Here is a 25,017-nt window from a genome sequence, read left to right as displayed (position 1 = left end):
ACGCAGGCCTCTCACTGTTGTGGCCTCTCCCGTTGTGGAGCACAGGCTCCGGACGCGCAGGCTCAGCGGCCATGGCTCACGGGCCCAGCCGCTCCGCGGCATGTGGGATCTTCCCAGACTGGGGCACGAACTCGTGTCCCCTGCATCGGCAGGCGGACTCTCAACCACTGCGCCACCAGGGAAGCCCAGGAATTATTTTTATCATCATCTTACAGAAGAGAAACGTACAGCTCAGAGACGTTACGTAATTTGCTCAAGTACACATGGTTACTAAGCAGCAGCCCCAAGATTTGAATCAAATGGCCTGATTCTGGACTTTCCCGTCACCATGTATGTGGTCACCTGGAAAGTCGCAGTACCCAGGGCCCACTATGGTCAGTCCTCCAGGGGTACAGAGACGCCCCTGCAGTTTCCCATACCTATACTGGGTTTACACACAGCTCCCAGTATTCCTCAGAACCTACTATGTGCCTGACACCATACTAGGTGCAACACTGAAGAGCCCATAGACCCACAGGACCGGAGGCTCCCACCCACTTGTCCTGATGAATCACACACCCTACAAAGGTTCTTTTCTGCCCAGCCAAGGAGAAGACAGTCCAATGACAAAGTGGCTGAGCAAAGAGCAGGACTGTCTACCTGGCCTCTCTATGCCAGGTGACCCAGGCAGAGCCCCTGCCCATTCATCCCAGCAGCACCTTCCTGGAATGAGCAGGCATGTGTGTGTCAGAGGCTGCCCTTGGGCCCCTTGGCGCAGCCTTGGCTAAGTCTCCCCCGTGGGCTTAAACCAAACAGGGGGATGGGCTTCCCAGCTGCAGGGCTGCTGCCACGTGCCCACCTACCCTAGTTCATTCAGAAGCCCCCGATGGGAGACCCGACATAACTGGGGACAGGAACCAGGTTCCAACCTTTCTTGGAAGTTATCTGCTATGGAAAGATCTGCTGAGTACATTTGGACCCTGAGCCTGATGGGAAGGGAACTATATCATCTATTTGGGGGAAGAAACTACCCTCAAAGGGTTCTTTTCTGTTCATTAAAGCAGTCCCCCCAGGACTCTGACTCAGCAGGTGTTTTTCAGAGGCAGGTGGGAGCCCTTCCTACTGTTCCTCTCTCCTCTTCCCTCCATTCGCAGGGATCTGGGGCGGGCTGACCACAGTGCTCCCATGAACACCTGGAGTGTCGGCCCCCATGCATCTGCTTTGCGCATGTGTGGGGAAGGAGGAAGATACAGGACCAGTTTTATGGGTTACTTTTGGCTGCACCCACCCCAGCCCCAGAAGAAACTCTGTGGGGATCTAGCTGCCCCATGAGTGAGGGGGGTGAGCCACCAAGCGACAGGAATGTTACTGCCTCAGACACACTGAGCACACACCTGCCTGAGGGCCTTTGTAGCTGCTGTCCCCTCCAGAACCCTCTTCCCCCAGGTAGGCACACAGTTACCTCTCTCACTTCCATTGGGTCTCTGCCTAAGTATTAGGACCAAATTAAAATAGCACTCCTGTCAGTCTTTATCTCCTTACCCTGCTTGTTTTTTCTCCATAGCATCTCTCACTGGTTAACAGGTACGTCTGTCTGTCTGCACACACAACCCCAACCCCCAACCCCGTAGACTGACAGCAGGGCATTTTTTTTTATACGGCAGGTTCCTATTAGTTATCTATTTTAGACATTAGTGTATATATGTGAATCCCAATCTCCCAATTCATCCCACCCCACCCCCACCCCCACCCCCGCTTTCCACCCTTGGTGCCCGTACGTTTGTTCTCTACATCTGTGTCTCTATTTCTGACAGCAGGGCATTTATTTTATTCATTACTGTATCCTCATCTCCTAAAACATTTTTTAGGTGGTCAGTAAAACTTGTTGAATAAAGAGCAAAGTCTTTATTTCTCCCCACCTATTACTTCGCTGAGCAGGAGGGGATCCTGGTGACGGGTCTGCACGGGGAGGAGTTGGGTCCTAATAGTAACTCAGGCTTCGTGCTGCTGGCTGGTAAGTCTACCTGGCTATTTGCAAGGCTGGTTTACTCTGGTCCAAAGTGCTTCTCAGCCCAGAACTATGCTACCCAAGGGGGAACATAGCCCCCAGGAGAGCAGGAGAGACTGCACATTTGTATCAGTGGGACCTGGGGAATCGCAGTCCAACAGCCCTGACCTCTAGGTCCTTATAGCCCCCATGCTGAGTGACACCAGGACTTCCTTTCCTTCCTTCTCCCCTTCCCAACTAGGAAATCCAGTCCCTCCCCACCCACAGCACCTCTGAAATTATTTTTCTCTGTACCTTGTTCTCCTGGCTTTCTGTCTGCTTCTCCCTGTTTTATTCTCAGTGTCTTTTGTCTTCTGTTTCCTCTCTCTCCCCCTCTCTCCTTCTCCCCTTGTCCCCTCCCTGCTTTTCTTCTCCTCAAAGAGTGATGGAGTGAATTGAATGGGTGGCATGAATTTCATCAAGTGCCCTTCACATTGCCTGGTACAGAGTAGTGTTCAACAAAGGCCGTTTCCCCCGGCCCCCCAAATCCTGTACACCCTTCCTTTCCTCCTCTTTTCCCTCCCTACCTCTCTCTTGTCCGTCTACTCCCTAAAACCAAGAGGCCAATTCCGCTTAGAACTTTCTAGCCTGTATTTGCGCGTCGTAGCCCGGTCGCCACTCCTGATTGGCCCTGTGCCTCTGGCCGCACCCCTGCTTGGCTCTTCTCTCCCTCGGACCCCGCCCACCCAGTCTCTGGAGCCCAGGCCAGCGCGCAGGGGCCTTTTCTTTCGGAGGGAGGGGCAGTGTTGTCCCCTGGCCGCTTGCATTTAGTTTCTCTTCTCCATTCTTGCAGCCTCTCTCTCCCTTTCCTCCCGTCTCGCACCAAGACTTTCATTCCCTCCAGGATTTTCTGGGCTCTTCACGTAAAGGTCATGTCTGATGCAGTGTTCCCCCGCACCACCTCCACGCAGCCTTCTGTGAGCGTCGAGGGACGGGAGGAAGGGAGAGAGGGAGGCACTACCGGAGGAACCCAGGTCACAGAGACCAGTGCACCCAAATGCTGAGAAGGCCAGTTGCCCAGACTGGGGACCGCTGTGGTGCAGTGGGAAGAGCCCTGGGCAGGCGTCAAAACCCACTTCTGCCTCTTAATGTCTATGCGACTAAGGATAAGCAATTTGCTCGGCCTCAGTTTTCCTATCTGTAAAACAGGGAGAATTAGCACCCACATTGGCAGATGGTGTGAGACCCATAGTAGGTGGTATGGAATCCTAATCTGTACCACGGACTAGAGGCAGAAAGCTCTACCCTGCCCATTCCCACCTGCATATCCCCGACCGGCCGTGGCTGGGGTCAGGCCTCTGGGCATTGGCTGGTACCTGGTCCTTGAGACCAGGAGGGCCATTGGCTCAGCAGCCGGTCCCTGCCTTGGCTGTGGCCTGGTCTTGGCTGTAGTTGGTGCCCAGTCCTGCCCTGCCCTCTGTTCTTTTCTGAAGGGACTCTGGGGAACTCTCCAGGGCAGGGGAGAGAGGGCGGATGCTACACTGAGAGTGGGCCTTAGGCAAGTTCCAGGTACCACTGTGACATTCCATTTCATCTCCCAGTGCCTAGCTCAGGAGGTAGTGTGAATGAGTGAGTGAATGAACAACCTACTGAGGAAGGTTATGAAGTCAGATGGTATATGTAAAGCGCCTGGCAGGTGCCTGGCACACAATCAGCCCTCAGTAAATACTGCCCCCTTTCCCTGCTGCCTCTTTGACTGTTCTCCTCCCTGTATTGGCAAGCAATGTGCTGTAATAGAAAGAACACTTGATTTAGAGTCCCAAACACCTGGTTATGAGTCTTAGTTCTTTCACTCATTGACTCACGACCCTGGGCAAGTCACTTACTTCCCTGGGCCTCAGTTTCCTCATCTGTAAAAAGGGAATAATGAATCTGTAAATTAAAAAAAAAAAAAAGGGAATAATGACATTGCAGGGTGAATGAGGAGCAAACAAAATACATGAAGAAGGCCTTTGGAGAAGCAGAGCACGGTCCGTAATACTATCCCTCCCTCCTGACGGCCACATGCCTCCGTTTCTCCCCTCCTCCAGGCTCAGCACGACTGGCATGACCCATGGCAGATTAAAATCTCAACCTGATTTCCTCACTCCCCTACCCCCATCACCTCTCTGTGATGTCATTCGTGGGGGCTCCACTGTGGTACAGCACCAGGGCTTGGCCCACCCCTGCTGCCTAGCTGGCCGACTCCTCGTGTCCATTAAGCCCCAATCCAGATTTCTTTCTCTTTCAATTAAACCACTTAGCCTCGAAGCCTTTGGCCCTTGAGCCCAGATTTGCACACACGTCCTATGAATAGCTTTGATTAGAAAGAAAAACCAGAATTTGGTACAAGTGTTGCTCAGCACTGCCCTGCATCCAGCAAGTAAGGGATGCCAGTCTAACCCAATGCTGTTTCCTGAGAGACTGGGCACAGGCTCAGCTGGGGGGAGATGGCAGGCGGGCCCCAGCCAGGGCTTAGCAGCTGCTGATGCCCTGGACTGAAGATGCCACCCCTTCATTGGCTCGTGGCTCTCCCTGGCTTGTCTGTACACTCTATGGCCAGTCTCAGGTTATTAACCTCTCCCATCGTGATGGACACACTGGGTCTCCACAGGACTGGTGTGCCAGCCTTGAGAGGAGAGGGGCATGGAAAGTCAGAGAAAGAAGGAGCAGCATCAGGAGGGATGCCAGGACTGTCCTCAGCCCAGCCCCCACCCATTGGAGACCAAAAACCCCCCACCTTCCCAGAAGTGTTACTGTGGCTTCAGCTCTGCTCCAACACACACACACACACACACACATACATGCACACGCACGCTCCACTCCAAAAAGCTCTTAATTAAGGGCAAACATTTGGAAGGGGATTTTGACATCCTCTCTCTAGTCCAGTTGTTCACATCCTTTTCTGAGTCACAGACCCCTTTGAGAATCTAATGAAAGCCATGGTGCCTTTCCCAACTGCATGTATAGAACAAATTTTTCATTTAATTTCGAAGTCTCTATGAACCCTTAAAGCTTCCAGTGGCCTGAGATTAAGAATTTCTGATCAGATCCAACTACTTCATTATCGATAAAACCTAAGGCTCAGAGAAGGCAAGAGACTTGCCTACAGTCACACAGCAAATGAGTAGCAGAGCCCAGTCTGAAGCCAGGGTTCCAGATTACTGATTCCTTTCCACTCCCCCACGTGGTGTCTCCCTCCCTTTTTTCTCCATGGTCCCCTTCTCAGTCAGTCCTCTCCTAGGTCCCAGCACAGACCAGAGCACGAATGTTCCGTAAAAGTGGTTATCAGGTGAGCTGGAAGGTGGGCCAGCTTCCTTTAGCTGGTTCCTCCCTGCAGGTCCAGAGCAGATGTGGTTTGGTTCTAGAGACATGTGAGGGAACTGGGTCAGGGGTTGGCTGGGTCTCTGCCGAGCCATTCCAGGCTGTGAATTCTTTTTTTTTTTTTTTAATATTAAATGTGGGTTTTTTCTTTTTCTTATTTATTTAGTTATTATTTTGGCTGCGTTGGGTCTTCATTGCTGCACGCAGGCTTTCTCTAGTTGCGGCGAGTGGGGGCTACTCTTTGTTTCAGTGCGTGGGCTTCTCATTGTGGTGGCTTCTCTTGCTGCGGAGCACGGGCTCTAGGCACGCAGGCTTCAGCAGTTGTGGCACTCAGGCCCTAGAGCACGCGGGCTTCAGTAGTTGTGGCATGCAGGCTCAGTAGTTGTGGCTTGTGGGCTCTAGATTGCAGGCTCAGTAGTTGTGGCGCATGGGCTTAGTTGCTTCACGGCATGTGGGATCTTCCCGGACCAGGGATTGAACTCATGTCCCCTGCATTGGCAGGCGAATTCTTAACCACTGCGCCATCAGGAAAGTCCCATGCTGTGAATTCTAAGAGCTGCGGTCCAAGTAAAGGGCCAAGAGAAGTGTCCTCAGGCTGCAGAGCAGGGGACCTGGAGCACGTCCAGCCTTCCTCTAAATGCCAGCCAGGATCTCGACTTTTAACACCACCTCCAGCCATCTCTGTTCCTCCTCTGCTCTGGAACCCACATTGTCTCCCTAGTGCCATAGCATCAAATTCAGATTCCTTTCCCTGGTGTCTCCTCTTGAGAAAAGGAGCTCATCTCTGCACTGGGGTCATTGCTCCTGTTCTGTCCCCAGATGGCTTGTGAATGTGGCCCAGTGGGGAGGGGGGTGGGACACTGCAGAGGGGATGTTGCTCTGCCTCACCAGCCGTCTCTGCCCCCAGGACTGCAGTGCAACGCATCCGTGGACCTCATTGGCACCTGCTGGCCCCAGAGCCCCGCAGGGCAGCTGGTGGTTCGACCCTGCCCTGCCTATTTCTACGGTGTCCGCTACAACACCACAAGTAAGGGAGCCTGTGGAGGGCAGACCATCTCCTGGGAGGTGGGACAGGATGGGGAGAGCTTGGGACTTGTTGGAGGTGGGGAAAATAATAACGACAATGACAGTAATAATAATGCCATTCATGGGTACAACCGCCATTGACCAGTGGCCAGCTCTGTGCTCTGCTGGGTATTCTGCTCATTACTACTGATGCTCATGATACCCTGGAAGAGGCTACATGTGACTATGTTATATAACTAAGGCCTCCGAGGCTCAGCGAGGTTAGGGAAGTTGCCCAAGGTCAGCAGCTGGTAAGAGGTGAAGCTGGAATTTGCATCCGGGTCTGTCTGACACTTTCTTCTGCAGTTGACAAACTGGGTTAACGTTGGCATGAGCCGTGAGGTAGGGCAGAAATCATCGGAAAGCCCTAACTTTGCTCAGAGAGGATACCAGGCCTATCCAGGGCCCTCCAGCCACGAGATGGGGGGACTCAGAGTTTTCGATCCGTAGGCAGGGGGCTTGTCCTTGCATGTAGGCCCACAGGTGGGGTGGGGGTGGGAGACGACTGCCCCGGGCAGGGTTTGTTCAGATACTTGATCCCCGTGTAAACACCCTGCTCCCCTGGGGCCCTGAGCCTCCACCTCCAGGCTTTGCGGCTTCTTGCTATGCCACCTGTCACCCTCAGAATTAATTTGCTCTCCCCTGTCAGTGCCTCACAGCCCCTGCTTATCAAGAGGCAACAGCTGCAGGCCAGGGGCCCTGAGCTGTCTGAGGGGAGGGTGGGGGGTTCCTTGGGTGGGCCCTTGGGATCTGGTGGGCCTGAGCTCAGAGCCCCCCAAGAGGTGACAGAGGGGGACCGCAGACACCAATTGTGACCTTCAACACAATTTTCCTCTCTTATGGCCCTCTGGCCCCTCCTCTGAGGATGGAGAAGGCTCGATGACGTGGCTTCTTAAGACTCTGTCCAGCTCAGAACTCCCAAGTTCCTTCTCCTGCCCCTCTCTTTTTTTTTTCCCAGCTGGATTAATGGGGTTCGGGTTGGGGGCCACAGCCAAGGAGGGGTGGGAGGGCCCTGGGGAGGTGTTGGGACTGGGTGGGAGGCTGGAAGAGCCAGACCATGCAGCTTCGTGTGTCTGCAACTGCACCCTGGACACCAGGAGGAGAAGAAAGCCTGGAGGAGGTGTGGGGAGAATGCAAGTAGGAGGAAGGGCAGAAGGACCTAAAGGAGAGTTTGTGTATCCTGCCAGCCTCTAACTTGGGCCCATCGTAGTTGGAAATGCAGGCAAAGAGGCTAAAAATGCCCAAGGTCACAGGCTTGGAGGCAGCGCCGGAACTGGGGAGCCAGAGCCCTCCGGCTGTTCCCCTCAGCTCCCCAGAGAAAGGCAGCGTTAGGGCTGGTGCTTGCTGGGGCACGGGAGGGCTGCTTCCAGGAGGAACCCCCCCAAGTCCCCTCACCAGAGCACCAGGTCCTGTCACTTCCACCTCCAAAGTGAGTCTCATGTCTGACCCTCCCTGCCCTCCATCCCCAATGCCACTGCCCCGGTCCAGGGTACCCCAATCTCCAACCCTAGTTTCTCATCTGACCCTGTCACACCCTTGCTTGGAGTCAGCCCTTCTGTGGGTCCCCATTGCCCCCATGGTCAAGTCCACCCGCTAGCTACAGTCCTGCCTACCTTTGCAGCCGGTCCCGGCCACTCCCCATGAACTACCCCCACTCTTGTCCCCAAAGGTGACTTGACGTGCCCCAAATAAACCTTTAGTGCCTGGGCACATATAACTCAATTGGGCAGCCCTGCCATAAGTGGAAGCCGGGAGTCTTGGGTTCTAGTCCCAGCTCCACCTGTACGCTGGTTAAGGAACCCTCTGCACTGGCTCTTCCCGGGCCTCAGTTTCTCCACCTGCAGGATGGGTGGTGGGAGGTTTGGGTGAGGTGCTCTCTCGGCTCCCTTGCGCTCCCCTCTGTGATCCCAGGAGGGGAGATGGAAGAGGTGATGGTTACTTGACGTGGGGGCAGGGCTGGAAGACTGCCCTTTCCAGGTGCCCCCAGTGCCAGAATGACGAGGAACACCCGTGTAATCAGTAGCGACTGGGAACGCAGAATCGTACCTAATCATTAGGCGCTCTTTAATTCATTACCGACGAGGTGCTGCCAGGACCTCTACGCCTTCCCCTTAATGGCCTCCTTCCCACTGCATCTGATCTTCAAAGGAATGGGAAGCATTTCCCAAAATATCCATTTTCCCATGACTCTCCAGGAGGACTGCTCAGCTCAGCAATTAAAGACAAGGAAGTCGCCTCCTCCCTGGCAACGACTCGCGGCTTGTTGGGCCTGTTTTCTTGCAGGATCGCCTCCTGTAAGCCTGCTCCCTCTATGACCCGGCCTGGGAAGGACTCCAGGCTCCTGCCCCACCTATGGGATTCAAAGGGGAGCTTGAGCCAAGGGGATGCCTCCCGGAATCCCCGCCAGGGCCCTCTATGATAGCGACAAGCGACATGTTCTGAGTCTTAGGTAAGGTTATAGAAATATAGCTCCAAGACAATAATGGTAAGAATAACAGCTCACACCACATGCCAGGTAGAGCTCCAAGCACCCTGTATACGTCAGCTAAAAATGCCACTCAACCATTGAGGTAGGAACCCTTGTTAGCACCATTTCTGTCTTTGCAGATAAGGAAGCTGAGAAGTCGTGGGACTCATCCAGGTTCACACACAAAGCTAGTGGCAGCTGATGGCAGGATTCGAACCCAGGCTGTCTGGGTGGCGAGCTCGGAACACGACAGTATACTGCCTCTCTTAAGGCAGCAGCTCCCACCCCTGCCCTCATGCCCCTTCGCACCAGATCTCTGACCCCAAGTCCCTTTCTTTGAAGACACTATGGAGCAGCCTCTGGTCCCAGGCACCTTCTGTCCATGGCAGACACACTGGTTTCCCCTGCTTCCGTGCCTCCCCACAGGCGTCCCCGAAACCCCAGCCACCGAGCCCTCAGCCCTCTGGTAGCTTTTTCCTCATTCAGCAGTTAGGAGGGAATCGGCAGCATCTTCAACTCTGCCCAAGGGCTCAACTCTGCCGAGACTCAGGTCCACTGGCAGGGAAGCTGAGCAGAGCTTTAAAAATCCAGTTAGCCTCAGTTCCCCACTGGTGTGCTGTGCGAGAACAGCCTCTCAGCAGAAGGGCTGAGGGGCAGCGTTAGAGAGGAGGTCTCAGCCCGGCAGCCCTGGAGGCCAGGCCGGGGCTGCCTCTCCTGGGGAGGCAGCCGCAAACCCACCTCCCACCCCATCCTCTCCCTCCTGTGTGGTGCTGCCAGCAGAGAGGCAGGTCCCAGGCTGGACGGCCTCTTGGGGATCAGCTGGTCCAGCCCTTCCTCTTACACGTTAGGAGAGGGTCCTGAGAGGCCAGCTGGCCGATGGCACTCACGCAGTGGGGGCCCCCATTCTGCCTCTCTCGTGGCGCTCTGCCACTGCTGGGACTGGGACTCAAGCAGCTTCCGCAACCTCCTTCGGCCCTGCTGGGGGGGTGATGTGAGGTGAAGGTCAGTGTGAGCCATGGAAAGGCTGCAGCAGGCGAGGGGCTCCGGTGGAAATGGCTCAAGCCTCTTCCAGCCAGTGCTTCCTGGTGTCAGGACCAGAATTTACTCAGGGAAACATAGTTAGAGCTACCCATGCCTGAGAGGGGTACAGGGTGGAGCAGGGTGACCTCCGCCAGCAAAGACGAAAAGACTCCAGATTTGAATCTCCCTTGGACCCCACCCTACTGGGTTTCAGGGCCCTGGTGTCCCCGGGGGGGCGGGCAGGAAGGAGGGTGTCCCAGAGCCCTGAAGCCAGGCCTCAGTTCAGACCACAGGCAACTCCCAGTCTCCTTAGAAGGTGACACGTTCTGGCTTCCAGGCTGATGACTGCTTGGACCCCCCCACCCCTTCCCGGGCCACATTCCTGCCTTTTTTTCCCAAGTGCCATGTGCCAGGCTGGGAGCCAGTTGGAGCGGATCCTAATTACGAAATAATTGCTACACGAGACCCACTCCCGTGACATCCCCCAGCACATCTCCCATCTCCTGCCACCTGTCATCTTCTGTCCCGAGAGACCCCCACCACGGATGCTCCCACTACGTGACCCTCCAACATAAGGCCTGCCGTAGGGAAATGCCACCCTGGGGACCTTCCCTAACAGCTGCCCTGTGATCCCCACCCCCGTGAGACACTGCTACCCTGTGAGACCCCAAAATGGGAGATTTCTCAGAAGGGTGCCCACTGTAATCTGCCCCACATAAGGGCTTGCAAGGAAGCAGGAAACGGCCCGGTGAGCTGGTCAGGCCTCTGCCCGTGGGCCAGTCCCATGGGCATGATTGTGCCAGCCTGGGTGGGCAGAGCCATGGCCCCGTGGGCACGCATTGGGGTCACCACTGTACCTCTGTGGGGGGCCAGTGGGCAGAAAGAGGCAGGAAGGTGGAGGTAGTAAGAAAGCTCCTCCCCCCAGCTTCACCCCAGAGCCCCCCAGCTTCACCCCAGAGCCCCCCAGCAAGCCGGCTCCTGTGCTGGCCCAGAAGGACGGTTAGATGGACAGTCGAATGGACGGACAGATGCTCAGTTACTCTTTGGGAGAGGAGCCACGGGTCACTTTGACTCTCTTCTTTTTCCAGACAACGGCTACCGGGAGTGCCTGGCCAATGGCACCTGGGCCGCCCGCGTGAACTACTCAGAATGCCAGGAGATCCTTAGCGAGGAGGTGAGGCTCCGAGCCAGCTACCCTGTTGAGGGCTGGGCCTGGGCCCCCAGCACGGCTCTGTGCCTGCTACCAGCCAGTCGGATGGGAGAGCCAGAGGCTGAGAGAAGCCAACTGGGGAGCCAGAACTAGGCCAGCCCGTGAGTGGGCATCCTCAAGGGAGGGTGAGGCCAGAGGGCAGCGGGCAGGCTCTGACAGCGGTGAGTTGAGTCTCCCTCCCTCCCTCCCTCCTTCCTAGCTCACTGGGACCGGTTCTCATCCGTTTACACCCCACCCACTGGAGTGACACATCCAGGTCCAGCCAGGGTCCTGCGTTCGAATCCGGGATGTGGGTGGGAGGAGCCATGGAGCTGGAAAAAGCCCTTGAAGAGCCTTTCAAATATTTAAATGTTTTTGAGAAAGACGTTGCTTAGACGCAATACAAAATTCAACAGGTACAAATGGGAAAACAAAATAATCTCGCTCCCAGCCCTGTCCCAGCCACTGGGCTCCCACGCCAGAGGTCACCATTTTGCCAGTTTCTTAAAAGAGTTCTTCCAGAGGCAGTCTCTGCATAGGCAAGCAATTATGTATATATATTCTTTTTTGTTTTTCACCCAAACGTTGCCTATTATACACTTCGTTCAACACCTTGCTTTTTTCATATAATCGTCCGTCTTGGCGATTGTTCCGTATCAGTACGTAAAGAGCATCTTCGTTCTTCTATTTTACATTTGCATAATATCACATTGTACAGATGTTCCATAGCTTAGTTAACCAGTCTTTATTCTCATCTTTGCTTATGACAAACAGTGCCGCAGTGAATAACGGTGATGTTTGGCAGACGCATGGGCATATCTGTCGTTCTGTGTTGCTGCCACCTCCGTCCCCCTTGTCTCCTCCCCGACATCTCCACCCACCCCTTTGGCGGGTGCTGAGGAAGGTGGGAGTCATGGAGAGGGAAGAAGGAGTGAGCAGAAAGGAAAGGGCAGATGGGAGATGCCCTCAGTTGTCCAAGGGCCCCAGGCTGCTGGGGCGTGGGAGAGAGGGGCTGGTCTAGGCAGTTCCAAGAATTCCAGTGCCTAAAAGATCTAACCTGGAAGGGACCTTGGAGACCCTCCATCCCATCTCGATCTGCCTGGGGATAAGAATCATCCCGCGCGCTTGTTCAAATACAGGGCTGCACCCAACATCCGATAAACTCTCCAAGGACAACCTGGGAATCTGTATTTTTAACAAGTGCAGGGGGGAGTGTGGGGGAGGGGTGATGGGGAAAAAGTGAGAAACTCCGATCTAGGGTAACCCATTCACCTTACAGCGAGGGAGACTGAGGCCCATAAAGGGGGAGTGACTCACACAAAGTAACACAGCCAGCGTGAGGCAGAGCCTGGACCCCGGGGCTTTGGAGGCGGCTCCCTTTGCCCAGAACCAGGGACTTGGCGTGCAGTGAGGTTGATGGTGGGAGAACAGCTCTCCCCACCTAGCACTCTGCCCATCCCCCCCCACCCCACACATGCCTGGGTTAGCCGCTCCCCCAGGCTGCCTGGCCTCACATCACTGAGATACTGGGGCTCTGCTGTCTCCTTGTAGAAGCTGCAAAGGTAGGGCAGTGCTTAGCCCAAAAGAATGACACGCTCTTTAGTAGTTCTGCTTTGGCAGACGAAAGAGTTACTTGGGATGCAGGGCGAGAGGCTTCCTGGCATCTAATGTCACACAGGCCAGGCCGTATGGTCCACCCCAGGCCGGGTGGGTTGGCCCAGCTCCCCAGTGACCTGACCTGAGCAAAGATAGCCCCCAGGTTGCTAAGCATCTACATGGTGAGCCAACCCCAGAAGTCCAGGGCTGGGGAGGAAGGAAGTAAGGTTCCCATGTTGGGAAACGTAGTCAAACCAGAAGAGATGGGCTCGGGTAGGGCTCGGGTGGGCAACTCCTTACCTAGCACACAGTAGAGGAGGCAGGGGGATGGGAAAGGCGGGTCAGTGTTGTCTGCAGCTCTTAGGACCGCAGTTCACGCCCAGAGAGGGACAGTGTCGGGGAGCACAGCTAAGGCAAGAAGCCTGCAGCCCCTCCGTCGCACCCCACCCTGCGCTTTGATCATCCTGCTGGGTCTGCAGGGCCTGAGGCTGACCGTGTGTCTCCAAGGGGAGGTCAGGTCTCCAGCCTCCTGCCTTAGGACAGACACCCCTCCCCCACCCCAGAGAAGCGGCCGTCTGTCCCCTTCTTGGACATCACCAAGCTGGAGACGTCACAGCTGCCTTCAATCTCCCTCCCTGCATTGGCGCCTCCTGAACGTCAGAGGACATTCACAGGCCCCCAAATCTCTCCTGCTCTAATTTAAGCCCCTTCCTTCTAGTTGGCTGACGGGGGACACTCAGCAGCCCCCCTTGCCCCCAACACCCTTCAAAGAATCAGGGGCAGAGGCCCTTCTCCACTCTGCAGCTCCCACCCCTTCTGCCTGGACTGGGGTCTCTCCCTCTCTCCACCAGCGGGTTGGGGGGAGAAGGCGGATTAGGGGGCACCAGCTTCTCATCAGGCCCCTCTTAGGCAGTGTAACGGGAACAGCACCGGCTTTGGAGGGGTTTGGATTCTGGTTCCAGCACATGTGCTGTGTGACCCTGGGCAGGTAGCTCAGCCTCACTAAGTCTCAGCTTCCTCGTCTGTAAAAGGCCGGAGAGCCGTTCAGTCTGCCTCCTGGGGGAGGGAGGGCGGTGTCCGCCTGCGTCTTGGCCTGTAGAGGGCGCTCCATCTATTCGCCACCCCTCGGCCTCATCACCTGAGCTCAGGGGAGGCTGTTGTGTTCACCAGGGAGGGGGGATGGTTGGGGGGGTCACCAACCATCGGTCACCCCCGATGGGGTCACGGGCACCCCCGTTCGTCTGGTTGCAGCGCTCACCCCCACCCGGGCTGCCCCGCCCACCCTTTCCCCGGCAGCCCCCGCTGGCCACTTTGCCTAGCACTCTGGGTAATCAGTTAATTTAATTAGTGAAAATGCCATCCCCTTCTGCCAGCCCCCAGCCTCGCCAGACCCCTCCCCATTCCCAAGACTCCCCGTCCCCTCCTGGAACTACTGGGAAAGAGCAAGAGGAATGTCGCCAATTAACCGAGCAGCCGATTTCTCAGCTCTGGGCCCGGACTCAGCCCTAATTAAGCATCAGCGCCCCAGGAGCTGCAGATAATGGATTCGCAGAACCACTGCCTGTGAAATGAGACTTGTGAGGGCGCCCAGAGGCCAGGCCAGGGAGGAGACCTGCCCACAGCCATCACCAGCAGGGGACAGGCCCCCAGCCGGGGAGCTTGCTCCATGCATGGCCCAGCCCCTGCAGTGACCCCCACCCCGGCACCAGCCTGCACCCTCCCCACACACACACTTGTCTCCCTCCACTGCAGAGACACCCCAAACTGCCCCAGACAGCTCTCCCGTCCCCCCACCGCTCCCTTGACACTTGCACACACTCTGCTTCCCTCCCCTACACTCTGCTGAGCTCGGAGAGCCCTGGCCTCCGGCACATCCTGGGAGGGCACACACTTTGATGGGACATAAAAGGGGCTCTGGGGGTGTGGGCTCGTGGGCCGGCGTTCACTGCTCGCAGAGGGCGTTGGTTCGACCAGGGCTTCTGGAATGCTTAGGAATCATCTGGACTTCTTGCTAAAATGAAGATTCTGACTCAGTGGATCTGGGGTGGGGCTTGAGGTTCTGCATTTCTTAAGATTCCTGCAAGCTCCTAGGTGATGCTGACGTTGCTGGTCTGGGGACCACACTTTGGGGAAGCAAGGGGCTGGAGTGCCCAGGGTGGGGTGAGGGAGTAGCTCAGGAAACCCAGGTGGAGAGGGAGAGCCTCAAAACGGGGTGGATGGGGGTGGGAGAGAGGCTGGGGCAGTGGGGACCAGGCGGGGAGAACCCATCATGCCATCCTGAAAAGGCATCAGGACAGGTCTGACACTGCCACCACTTGGGACCAGGTGTGCCTGCAGAGAGTCTGGTCAGAAATACTTATTGGATTCTGGTCCGTGAGGGTGCAGAGGAGTGGCTTCTGCCCAGTGCCACACTGCGCCACCCTCTTCAGGGTACTTACCTGCCAGTCTCTGGTCTCCAGACTGGACAAGGACAGAGTGCTGGTCAGGTCCCCAGGGACTGGCTGTGTCCATGTGACCTTCAGGCGTCCCAGCTGCTTTTGCAGTTAACGGTGGCTTTCTCTCAGGAGGTCACCGACTGTCTCTCAGGGTGTCACTGGGTGTCTCTTAGGATGTTGCCGGCTGTTCTTTCCGGGTATCGTTGAACACCCCTCAGGGTATCACTGACCGCCTCTTGCGGGTGACTGGCCATCTCTCCTGGTGATGCCGGTCATCTCGGGATGGCACTGCCACCTCTCCAGCAGTCTTCTCAGGCTCTTGCGGCACCGTAACCCCCCAGCTGCCTTGCATCAGGCTGATGTGGCAGCTGAGAAGCAGGGCTGGGAGCCAGCCTGGGCCCTGCAGCTCAAGGAGTCAGGCAAACGTGGTCCCCTGCATGGTTCGGCCCAATTCTCCCCGCTCAGCCTCAGTGGAGAAAACCCCTCATGAGCCCCCCACCTCCCCGTAGAAGCTCCCTGAGAACTCTGGGCCCAGGACGAAGACAGTGCTTCTGTTCTCGGTCCTTGCTTATCCCCCAAGAAATGCACCGCGGGAACAGAGGAAGGAGGGTCTTTAAGGCCACGCAGACCTGGATGCCGATGCTGGGCCGATTATGCAGCCCCTTCACCTGGAGAAACGGGGACAGAAGGACACTCTCAGAGGGCAGTTGTGAGAAAGAAAAGCAGTGATGTCTGTAAAGCCCCTGGCGCAGTGCCCGGCATACAGTCGGTGCTTAATAAATGACTCATGCCACCCCAGACCAGAGGACCCCGGCTCGGCCTGCTGTGGGGAGCAGTGAAGGGCCTCCCTGCACACTCTGCTCATCTTGCCCACCTGGGCCTGTGTGTGAAGCTGGGGCGTCACACCGTTCTGGGCTCCACAGACTCTGCCATTACCCAGGGGCTTCGCAGCATGGATTTGTGGAAAATTTAATAAGAGGAAATTAAATGTCAGTTCCAGACAGGCGGGATGTGTGCATATCTGCTGGAGTCTCTGGACTTGGCATCTACCGCCAGGCACTCAGAGATGCTACCCCGCCGCCCCCCGCGTTTATTTGATGGCAATGAATACCCTCTGCCCCTCCCGCCCTCTCTCCCCACTGCCATTTACACCTCGCTGGGTCTCAGCGCTCCAGAGCCTGAGCTGCTAATGTGATTTCCTGTCATGTTCCTGAAAGCTTCTTCCAGGAAAACCAGCCCCTAGAACAGAGCTGCCTGGGCCTCAGAGCTTCTTCGGTGAGGATACCCCTTCAGAAGGGGGAGAGCAGGGGCTGGGAGAGCAGGGGAGCGAGGGCCTCACCCCTTCTCAGATGCCTGTTAGGTGTCCTGCTTCAGAGGTGCACCTCTTGTCCTTGGGTGGGTGAGTTTAGGCCTCAGTTTCCTCATCTGGAAGATGGGTAGGGCTGGACTTGATCCCTTGGGACCAGTTCTGATGCCCGTGGATTCTGTAATTCCGACAGGAGGGTCCACGGAGAGCCAGGAGCTCCGGTGGCTCTGAAAGGGTGCACAAAGTCTCCTGCGAGCTTATCTTGTTCTCAATACTTGCCAGTTTCCGGGCATCATCATGCCCGTGCCCCACCCCAGAACCTGGAAAGGGTGAGGGAGGCAGGGGTTACCAGGGACCCTCCCCTCGCAAAAGCCAGTGCCTTTCCAACATCCATTTTTCCTTCCTGCACTCGACACACAGTTCCCAGCGCTCCACCGTGTGCCACCCTCTGGCTCTTTAGCCCCTGCCCTCTTGGGACCTACAAAAGGGTGAAGGGGGCCTTTGCTCTCACGGGGTCAGGAGTCTGCAGAGAGCTGGGCCCTGGAGACCCCAGTCCACCATCATGGGGTCGGGACCCGTCTTCTGCCTCAGCATCTTGTCAATCTGCACATGAAGGTGAGAGGTGGTTTGAAGCTGAGTGACCTTGAACGAGTCCGCGTACTTTGGGGCCTGTTTTTCTGCAAAATAAGGTACAGACCCCCTACTGGCTCTTCCCCCAGTGTTGCCTTGAGGGTTTGAGAAGATAACAGATAGGAAAATACTCTGTAGGGAATTCCCTGGCGGTCCAGTGGTTAGGACTCCTAGCTTTCATCACTACCGAGGGCCCGGGTTCAATCCCTGGTCGAGGAACTAAGATCCTGCAAGCCGCGCAGCGCGGCCAAAAAGAAAAAAAAAAGGAAAGAAAATACTCTGTAAGCGGGAGGGCTTCCACACTCATGGAGCGAACTTTAATTGGAAAGGGGCCTGCCGCGTTTCCCAGCTTCCATCAGTGTATGAAATGAATTAAGTAATAACATTGGGAACTTTGTTTTAGTCCTGGGAGAGGACCCCACTGACTTCAAGCAGACCCCCCTGGGCCAGGGGTGGGACCCGGGAAGCAAGTCAGAGAGCCTAGAGAGGTTGTTTATGGTTTCTAATGGTTCTGTGGACGCTAACCCACGGCAACGGCCCTTCCCCCTCCTCGCTGAGAGGAGCGGGCCTCAACTGCAGGGAGGGATTTAGGGGTGATGGAGAGCATGGTGGCTCAACTCAGAAACGGGAGGAGGAGAGAAGTCCTAGAGGGTTGGTCTGCACCACAAGGGCCACCTGGTGTTGGGACTGAATGGAAACGTGAACGTGAGAGAACATCCGTGAGCCGTGCATGCGTGTTTGTGCGCACAGGGTGGGGAACCCTATGTGATGTGGAGATTCAAGTTAACTGACAATTTTCCCACAGCACGGAGCAGTGCACAGAGCATGGGATTGGGGGACAGACAGACAGACATAGACTCAGATTGGACGGCACTGCTCTAGGACAACACCTCACGCATAGCAGGGGCTCCGGAAGGGACAACTATTGTTATCATGGTCCACTTTGTCCCAGGCACCTGTGGGGGTGGGCTGTCCCGGCACATCCAGTGGGCACAGGGGCACAGCTGTGAAGGAGCCTCACCTCTGCCCCTCTCTTCTGCCTCAGAAGAAGAGCAAAGTACACTACCACGTTGCCGTCATCATCAACTACCTGGGCCACTGCATCTCCCTGGTAGCCCTCCTGGTGGCCTTTGTCCTATTTCTGCGGCTCAGGTGAGGAGACCCTGGCACTGTCCCCCGCCACCCCCCCCCCAAGCCTTGAGCAGCGGGGAGAAGTAAGATACAGGAGGCAGCGGTGGGCTGGAGGAGTCCAGCTCCCTCACCTCAGTGGGAGCAGGTGACAGATATAGATGTCCCAGGTCCCTTGGAACCTCTGGCAGGGTCACTTCTGCAACCCTGCCCAGTGACTGCAGAGGGGAGGGGGATGGCCAAAGCCCAGGCTCACCTGTGTCACCCACACCCAGGCCGGGCTGCACCCATTTGGGAGACCAGGAAGGTGGAGCCCACTTTGGGTTTGAAGCTGCCTGGGCCCAGCACAACTGCCAAGGATGCAGGTGGCGGTGCCAGCCAGGTCTGTGCCAGGAATGGGGGCTGCCAGCAGGGGCTGAGCATCAGGGCTGAAAGCTGGGAGGGAGGCCTAGTGCTGCAGGCCTTTTATGTTTTCTGAGCCTCAAACTTGGAGCTACAGGGAGGGAAGAGTGCTCATGGGAGAAGGGGCGTCCCTAGCAGCCAGCAGCCCCTGGTCCCTGCAGCATTGGCCATGTGGCAGGCTCTGCCCCGGAGCTTAGGTCTGGGTGGGCCACAGTTAGGAAGGGGCCTGTGGGACGTCAGGAGAGCCGCCGCTGCCGCCTCCCAGTGTGACTTAGTCAGCCCGCCCCGCTCGGAGCCTCGGTTTCCGCATTCATGCATCTGGGCTGGAGTGACGCTGGTGACCTAGCCGTCATCTCCTCTCTCCTCCTCTTCCGCCTGTCGCCCACCCTCCCCTGCCGCCCACAGGAGCATCCGGTGCCTGAGAAACACCATCCACTGGAACCTCATCTCGGCCTTCATCCTGCGGAATGCCACGTGGTTCGTGGTCCAGCTCACCATGAGCCCGGAAGTCCACCAGAGCAACGTGGTGTGTCCTGGAGGGGCAGGCCCAGGGTCAGGGGAGGGGTCTGGGTGGGGCTGCCTTTGCAGAGGAGGGACCAGAGCCAGGCCTTGGAGCCCACAGCACAGGAGTGGACCCTGGGGGGTGCCCCATCCTGCCGGGAGGAGGCCCCAGGCTGCTCCCTCCCATCCCCCCTCCCTGGTTAACCGTCACCTCTGATGGCGCGGGCGGCAGGGCTGGTGCAGGCTGGTGACAGCCGCCTACAACTACTTCCACGTGACCAACTTCTTCTGGATGTTTGGCGAGGGCTGCTACCTGCACACAGCCATCGTGCTGACTTACTCCACCGACCGGCTGCGCAAGTGGATGTTCATCTGCATCGGCTGGGGTGAGCGGGCCAGCCCCCCGCCCTGACCCGCCGTCCTCTCCCCACCCACACTCAGACCGGCCGGCTGAGGGCCTGAGACTGAGGCCAGGTTAGGGTGGTGGGGTGTGCACACAGCCCTCCGCCGCTACCTGGGGGGCAGGGACGATGGGAACATCTTAAAGGAGGCATGGTAGGCCAGTGAGTACCTGGGGAGGCCCTGCCCGCCTCTAGGCCCTGGGCTGCGCTGGGGTCTTCCAGGCCTGCATCCCCCAGACTCCACCGACAGGCCCTGTGACAGCCGGTCTCTCCCCCAGGTGTGCCTTTCCCCATCATCGTGGCCTGGGCCATTGGGAAGCTGTACTACGACAATGAGAAGTAAGTCACCTCTTCTTCACTGTCCTCAGGGCCCCCTGAGCCCCGAGATCCAGGCTTCCAGCCCCGCTCTGCCTGATGCTCCTCAGGGACCTTCAGCCATGTCACCTTCCCTGTCAGGGCCACAGTTTCTTCATCCACATAGGGAGGGTGCTGGAGGTCAGATTCAAACCGAGTCTCCCTAACAGTGTTCTGCCTGAGGTGGGGCTGGACGGGCAGGTCCAGGCTCTTTTGTCTGTCTCGGGCTTTCACCACAGGCAGAACAACCTAAAGGTTACTGGCAGTCCCTGGAGCCCAGCCACCCAGGTTCTGAACTGTGGCTCCCATCATTAAGTAGCTTTATGACCTTGGGCTAGTTACTACAGTGTGCCTCAGTTTCCTCATCTGTAAAATGGGCATCCTCATAATAGTGCCTCCCTCAAAGTGTGAGGATGACATGAGTTAATATATGTTAAGCATTTAGAATAGAGTCTGGCACATAGTAAATGTCATATAAATGTTTTCTATTAATAAAGACTTGTTCTAACAAACGATTCCATTGATTTAATAGGAACTGATCCAGACAATCTCAGACTCCTTCCAGCTCTAAAGTCCTGAGGGGCTGTTCTTAAATGGAAGTAGGTGTTCCCAATCACCCCTGAAAACTGCACGTCCGCTGCAGTGGTTCTCAGCCTTGGCTTGGGTTAGAATCACGCAGGAAGCTTTAAAAAGTACCGATGCCCAGGTCTGACCTCCAGAGAGTTGGATGTTATTGGTCTGGAGTGTGGCCTGGGCACCAGGATTTTTTAAACCTGCCCAGGTGATTCTAATATGAAGCTAAGATTGAGAACCACTGAAAAAGAGAGGCAGAAAAAGTGGACATAGATGGCCAGGGGAGGTGCCAGGATCTTCTTTGCCAAAGTGGCCTCAGGAACCCACTGTCTGGCCGGGGTTCCAGGCGGCCTCCATCACCATGGCTATTCCTCTCCACCCCTGACAAGGAGCCTGGAAAATTATATTCACGTTTAGGAAGGATCGAGGTGATCCCTCCTGACTCCGGCCCAGCCTGGCTGGCGCTCTCTGCATTTGCACAGCCGGTGGTATGGGGACCTGAACTGGGAGTGGGGGGGCAGCTGACAAGCAGGACTGAGGGCTTGGCAGTGATTCCAGAATGGAGGCCAGGGTCTCAGAACAGGAGCATTGTAAATCCTGGGCGATGGAGCCTGTGCCTGCAGGTGTGAAGGTGAGTACAGGGAAGGAAGAACAGGTTTCCAAAAGCTGCGCAGTGTGTGCGTCTGGGCGCATCTTGGAGCAAAAAGGGTGGCTGAGCACAGAGGAAGGTTGGTCTGAGCGTCTCTGGAGCTCCACCTTGTGGTAAGATTCTGACACTGCAGCAGAAGGGATCCAGGTGTGAGACCTGAGAGAGACTGCAGGCTCTGGGGCCAAGGACTGGACCTGGCCCCAGGACAGCTTGCGTTTGGTCTGCCTCGTGTTTTTTGAAAACTTGAATTGCTTCCAAACTTTGAAAAAGTCAAGAGGTTTCACATAAAAATCTCAGTTTAGGGCTTCCCTGGTGGCTCAGTGGTTGAGAGTCTGCCTGCCGATGCAGGGGACGCGGGTTCGTGCCCCGGTCTGGGAAGATCCCACATGCCGCGGAGCGGCTGTGCCCGTGAGCCGTGGCCGCTGAGCCTGCGCGTCCGGAGCCTGTGCTTCGCAGCGGGAGAGGCCACAGCAGTGAGAGGCCCGCGTACCGCAAAAAAAAAAAAAAAAAACTCAGTTTATTGTTTATGGAAGCAAGCTGAGATCTAAGTACTGCGGATCTGCATGCCCGAGGGTCCATCGTTTCTGCACAAGGACATGGGACTTCCTATGTGCCTCATCCCAACCCACACCCCGAGCTCCCTAGATCTTGCTGGAGGGAAGCTCAAGAAGACGAAAAGCAAGTCTGCCTCTCACGACAGGTGGAACCTGTAGAGTCTCTGCCTCTGGGTCGTTCAGGCTGCCATTAAACAAATTCAGAGATTGTTAGCTACTGAGCGTCACTGCATGACATGTACAGGGCAAGGCCCCCCTCGTGGGCATGCACCAGAGACACAGTGGGGACTGAGGCGAGCAGTGTGTGTTGGACCCATGCCCGTTCTATTCAGTGGTCTTTTCCCCAATCCCCCTCCCTGCCACAGTGCCTGCTTCCAGCTTTACATCTCAAAGGACGCTATCCATTCTGCAGATGGAAAGCTATCTTGACCTTCTGCTGGGGTTGGAATTGGGGCACCCAGATCCTGGGTTTTGGCTCCAGTCCTGGCCTGACCAAGCCCTGTTCCTCCCTCATGCCACTGAACTGGACCCAGGTGACCCTCTCCTCTCACCTCTGTGGCCCTCTAGGTGCTGGTTTGGCAAAAGGCCTGGGGTGTACACGGACTACATCTACCAGGGCCCCATGATCTTGGTCCTGCTGGTAAGAACTTGGGTAGGGGGACAGGAGAGAGGGGCTCAGTGGGGAGGGGCAAGCAAGGCTTACAGTGGACTAAAAGGATCCCTCTACCTAGAAGTGGCGGGCAGAGGGCCAGGAATATATAAGGGCTCATGAAGGTAGAGGGAGAGCAGCAAGGGGGCAGAGAGCGGACCTGGGACAGCTGAATCCCTGCCCTGTCCCCCACCTTCCCTCCAGCATCTTGCACACACCCATGCCCAGGCCATCCCACCGTGTGTCAAATTACAGATCAATTTCATCTTCCTTTTCAACATCGTCCGCATCCTCATGACCAAACTCCGGGCATCCACCACGTCTGAGACCATCCAGTACAGGTAACCCGACCCGCCACCCCCACCCGTGGGGCGCTTCAGAGATCCCAGCCTCGGGCCTGGGATGTCCCCCCAGGCCTGAGAGTCCCTCCTGAAACCCCAGCTCCCCTTGGGGAGCTGCTACAGCCCTCCCCCAGACCCGGTCCTTCTCACCAAGCCAGAGGCCCCAGGCCCCTCCCGGGTGGGCTGTGACTCTGGGCCTCCCCCCCTACCTGCCCCACCCCAGGAAGGCTGTGAAGGCCACCCTGGTGCTGCTACCCCTCCTGGGCATCACGTACATGCTGTTCTTCGTGAACCCCGGGGAGGACGAGGTCTCCCGGGTCGTCTTCATCTACTTCAACTCCTTCCTGGAATCCTTCCAGGTACAGCCGTCCCCCACCCCAGCCCCTCGCTCCAGCCCTGACTGCCCCCTGCACCTCTTCGGGTGGGAACTCTTCCAGGCAGGGGCCTGGAGGAGTGGGAGGCTGGGGACAGAAAGGGGTCAGCCCCGAAGCTGGATGGGGCCGCACCTGCCCCCGTGCCTTGACCCACCTTCTCCCTCCACGCCAGGGTTTCTTCGTGTCTGTGTTCTACTGCTTCCTCAACAGCGAGGTAAGGACCTGGGGCCCCAGGACTCGGGACGGCAGGAGGCCTGCTGGGACCAGACTGTCCGTAGCCTCCTCCTGCCCGAGGTGGCAAGCCCACTTCTTTGCTCTCATAGGCAGTAGGTGTGGGAGCCAGAAGCCGGGGCTCCAGTCTCATCCATGAGTCTGTGAAATGGGCTGTTGAAAACCAGGAAGCGGAGCCCCGGGACAAGGGGTGTATGTAGGTTGAGGGCAGGAGGTGTGTATGGGTTGAGGGTAGAGATTCTTCACGGCAAAGGCCATATGACACCTTTGGGTGGCTTTGAGAAAGGTACCCCTTGCTCAGAACGCTTGAGAAAATTGTCCTAACAAATATGCGAAGCAACCGTGTTGATGATGTGAATGTTGCCACCTCCGACGTGGCCCCCTGTGCACGGCTCCCCTGTACAGCTGCTTGTGGAAGCCCTGGGGGAGGGAGGGGGGTCCTGAAACCCCGGCTCAGACCTTGTGCTCTGCTCTGTGCCCACAGGTCCGCTCTGCCATCCGGAAGAGGTGGCACCGATGGCAGGACAAGCACTCGATCCGCGCCCGCGTGGCCCGCGCCATGTCCATCCCCACCTCCCCCACCCGTGTCAGCTTTCACAGCATCAAACAGTCCACAGCAGTCTGAGCTGGAGGGCCGTGGAGTGGCCCCCAAGATCCACGGCTGGGGAGATGGTCGCCGGGCTCAGCTGGCCGCCCTGTCTGTGGAGGGGACCAGCTCTCTCCCACACCCTGTGCCCCCAGGAGCAGCTGGCTGGCACTGAGAGCCCGGGAGGCCCCTCCCGCACCCCCAGCCGAGCAGGAGTTCCAGGCCTCTGAGAGCAGTCTGGGCCACGGGATGAATGGAAGATAACCTATAGGCCTGCGCCGGGCCCAGGGCCTCTGGCTCCCCTTTGCCCCAAGAATGGAACAGAAACGGAGTGGAGATGGAGAGCAGGGAATCCAAAGCAGCATGTGGGTCCCTCCAAGAGGTGTTTGCGTCCAGAGCACAAGATGGCAGCCCATTGGAGACCCCGGGATGTCCTCAGCGACTGTGCGGGGCCATCCACTCCTCCAGGAGCATCATGGGAAACTCTTGTGACAGCGTTCAAGCCACCGTGATGATGCCTCCAGGCCTTAGCAGTGCTTTCCAACACCACTGGGAACCAAGGCCATGTTGTCAGAAGCCCTGCAGACATTGTTAGAAATCAGGTGGCATCAGACATCAGGCCATGTCACCGAAACCCTCCCAAGCCACCGGAAATTCATGTGACCCTGTGGCACTGCCACCAGAAACGCCCTGCCTCGCTGCCTTGCACCCTTGGACCTTTACTACCCCACAGCCCACATGGGTTCCCCCTCCTTAACCTCCTGCCCCAGGTGTCTCCCCCTTCGTGAGATGATGGGGAGGTGGGAGGGTGACAGAGTGTCCTTGAGCAAAAGCCAGTGTGTGCCCCAGCCAAAGCCAGCCTCCCTTTGAGGGGCAGAGAATACTGGGGGCCACCCAGCCTGCTGTTTTCGGTGACCTGGCCTCTGGGGCAACCCCTCTGCTGGTCAAAGGGACCCTGTGGCCCTTGGATGACCTCATTGGGAAGCATCATTAGCTAAGCAAAGATAGAAGAGGGTGGGGCACTCAGCCCCTCTCTGCCTCAAGTTCCCCAGAGCAGGACAAGTGGCTCCTGGGGCAACCAGCCAGCTGACCGCTTACACCCCTGGTAAGGACCCAGCCACATCCAGAGATACTGGACAGCCGGAGCAGGGCTTTGGGGGAGTGGGGCTGGGAGATGGGGGTGGCTAGTGTAAATAATAATGTTTATCTTTCAACCAGCACTTGTGGAGCCTGGTAT

The 25,017-nt window shown here is 56.9% G+C and overlaps 1 protein-coding gene across 30 annotated transcripts in view; it reads left to right on the top strand.

Annotated features, from left to right (window-relative positions):
- The window catches only part of LOC115849110 (ADP-ribosylation factor 2), a 199,279-nt gene extending 174,282 nt beyond the window's left edge, over window positions 1-24,997 (top strand). For 7 of the 30 annotated variants that reach the window (XM_060290060.1, XM_060290059.2, XM_060290058.1 and 4 more), the window contains 11 exons: window positions 6,237-6,356; window positions 10,970-11,055; window positions 18,083-18,189; window positions 18,973-19,093; window positions 19,301-19,454; window positions 19,748-19,808; window positions 22,167-22,239; window positions 22,453-22,589; window positions 22,813-22,948; window positions 23,136-23,177; window positions 23,679-23,965. In XM_060290060.1, the coding sequence (XP_060146043.1) occupies window positions 6,237-6,356; window positions 10,970-11,055; window positions 18,083-18,189; window positions 18,973-19,093; window positions 19,301-19,454; window positions 19,748-19,808; window positions 22,167-22,239; window positions 22,453-22,589; window positions 22,813-22,948; window positions 23,136-23,177; window positions 23,679-23,819 (1,178 nt within the window). In that variant the 3' untranslated portion in view covers window positions 23,820-23,965. Of the gene's footprint in view, window positions 1-6; window positions 6,151-6,236; window positions 6,357-8,589; window positions 8,844-10,969; window positions 11,056-18,082; window positions 18,190-18,972; window positions 19,094-19,300; window positions 19,455-19,747; window positions 19,809-22,166; window positions 22,240-22,452; window positions 22,590-22,812; window positions 22,949-23,135; window positions 23,178-23,678 lie in introns of those variants that run through there. The other 23 variants (XM_060290063.1, XM_060290062.1, XM_060290064.1 and 20 more) reach the window with 23 other exon arrangements.
- The last annotated feature ends 20 nt before the right edge of the window (window positions 24,998-25,017 follow it).

This window comes from Globicephala melas, chromosome 20, assembly GCF_963455315.2.
Source record: "Globicephala melas chromosome 20, mGloMel1.2, whole genome shotgun sequence".
Lineage (NCBI taxonomy): Eukaryota > Metazoa > Chordata > Mammalia > Artiodactyla > Delphinidae > Globicephala > Globicephala melas.
Note: the sequence above shows the minus strand (reverse complement) of the source record. Positions and strands in the feature narration are given on the sequence as shown.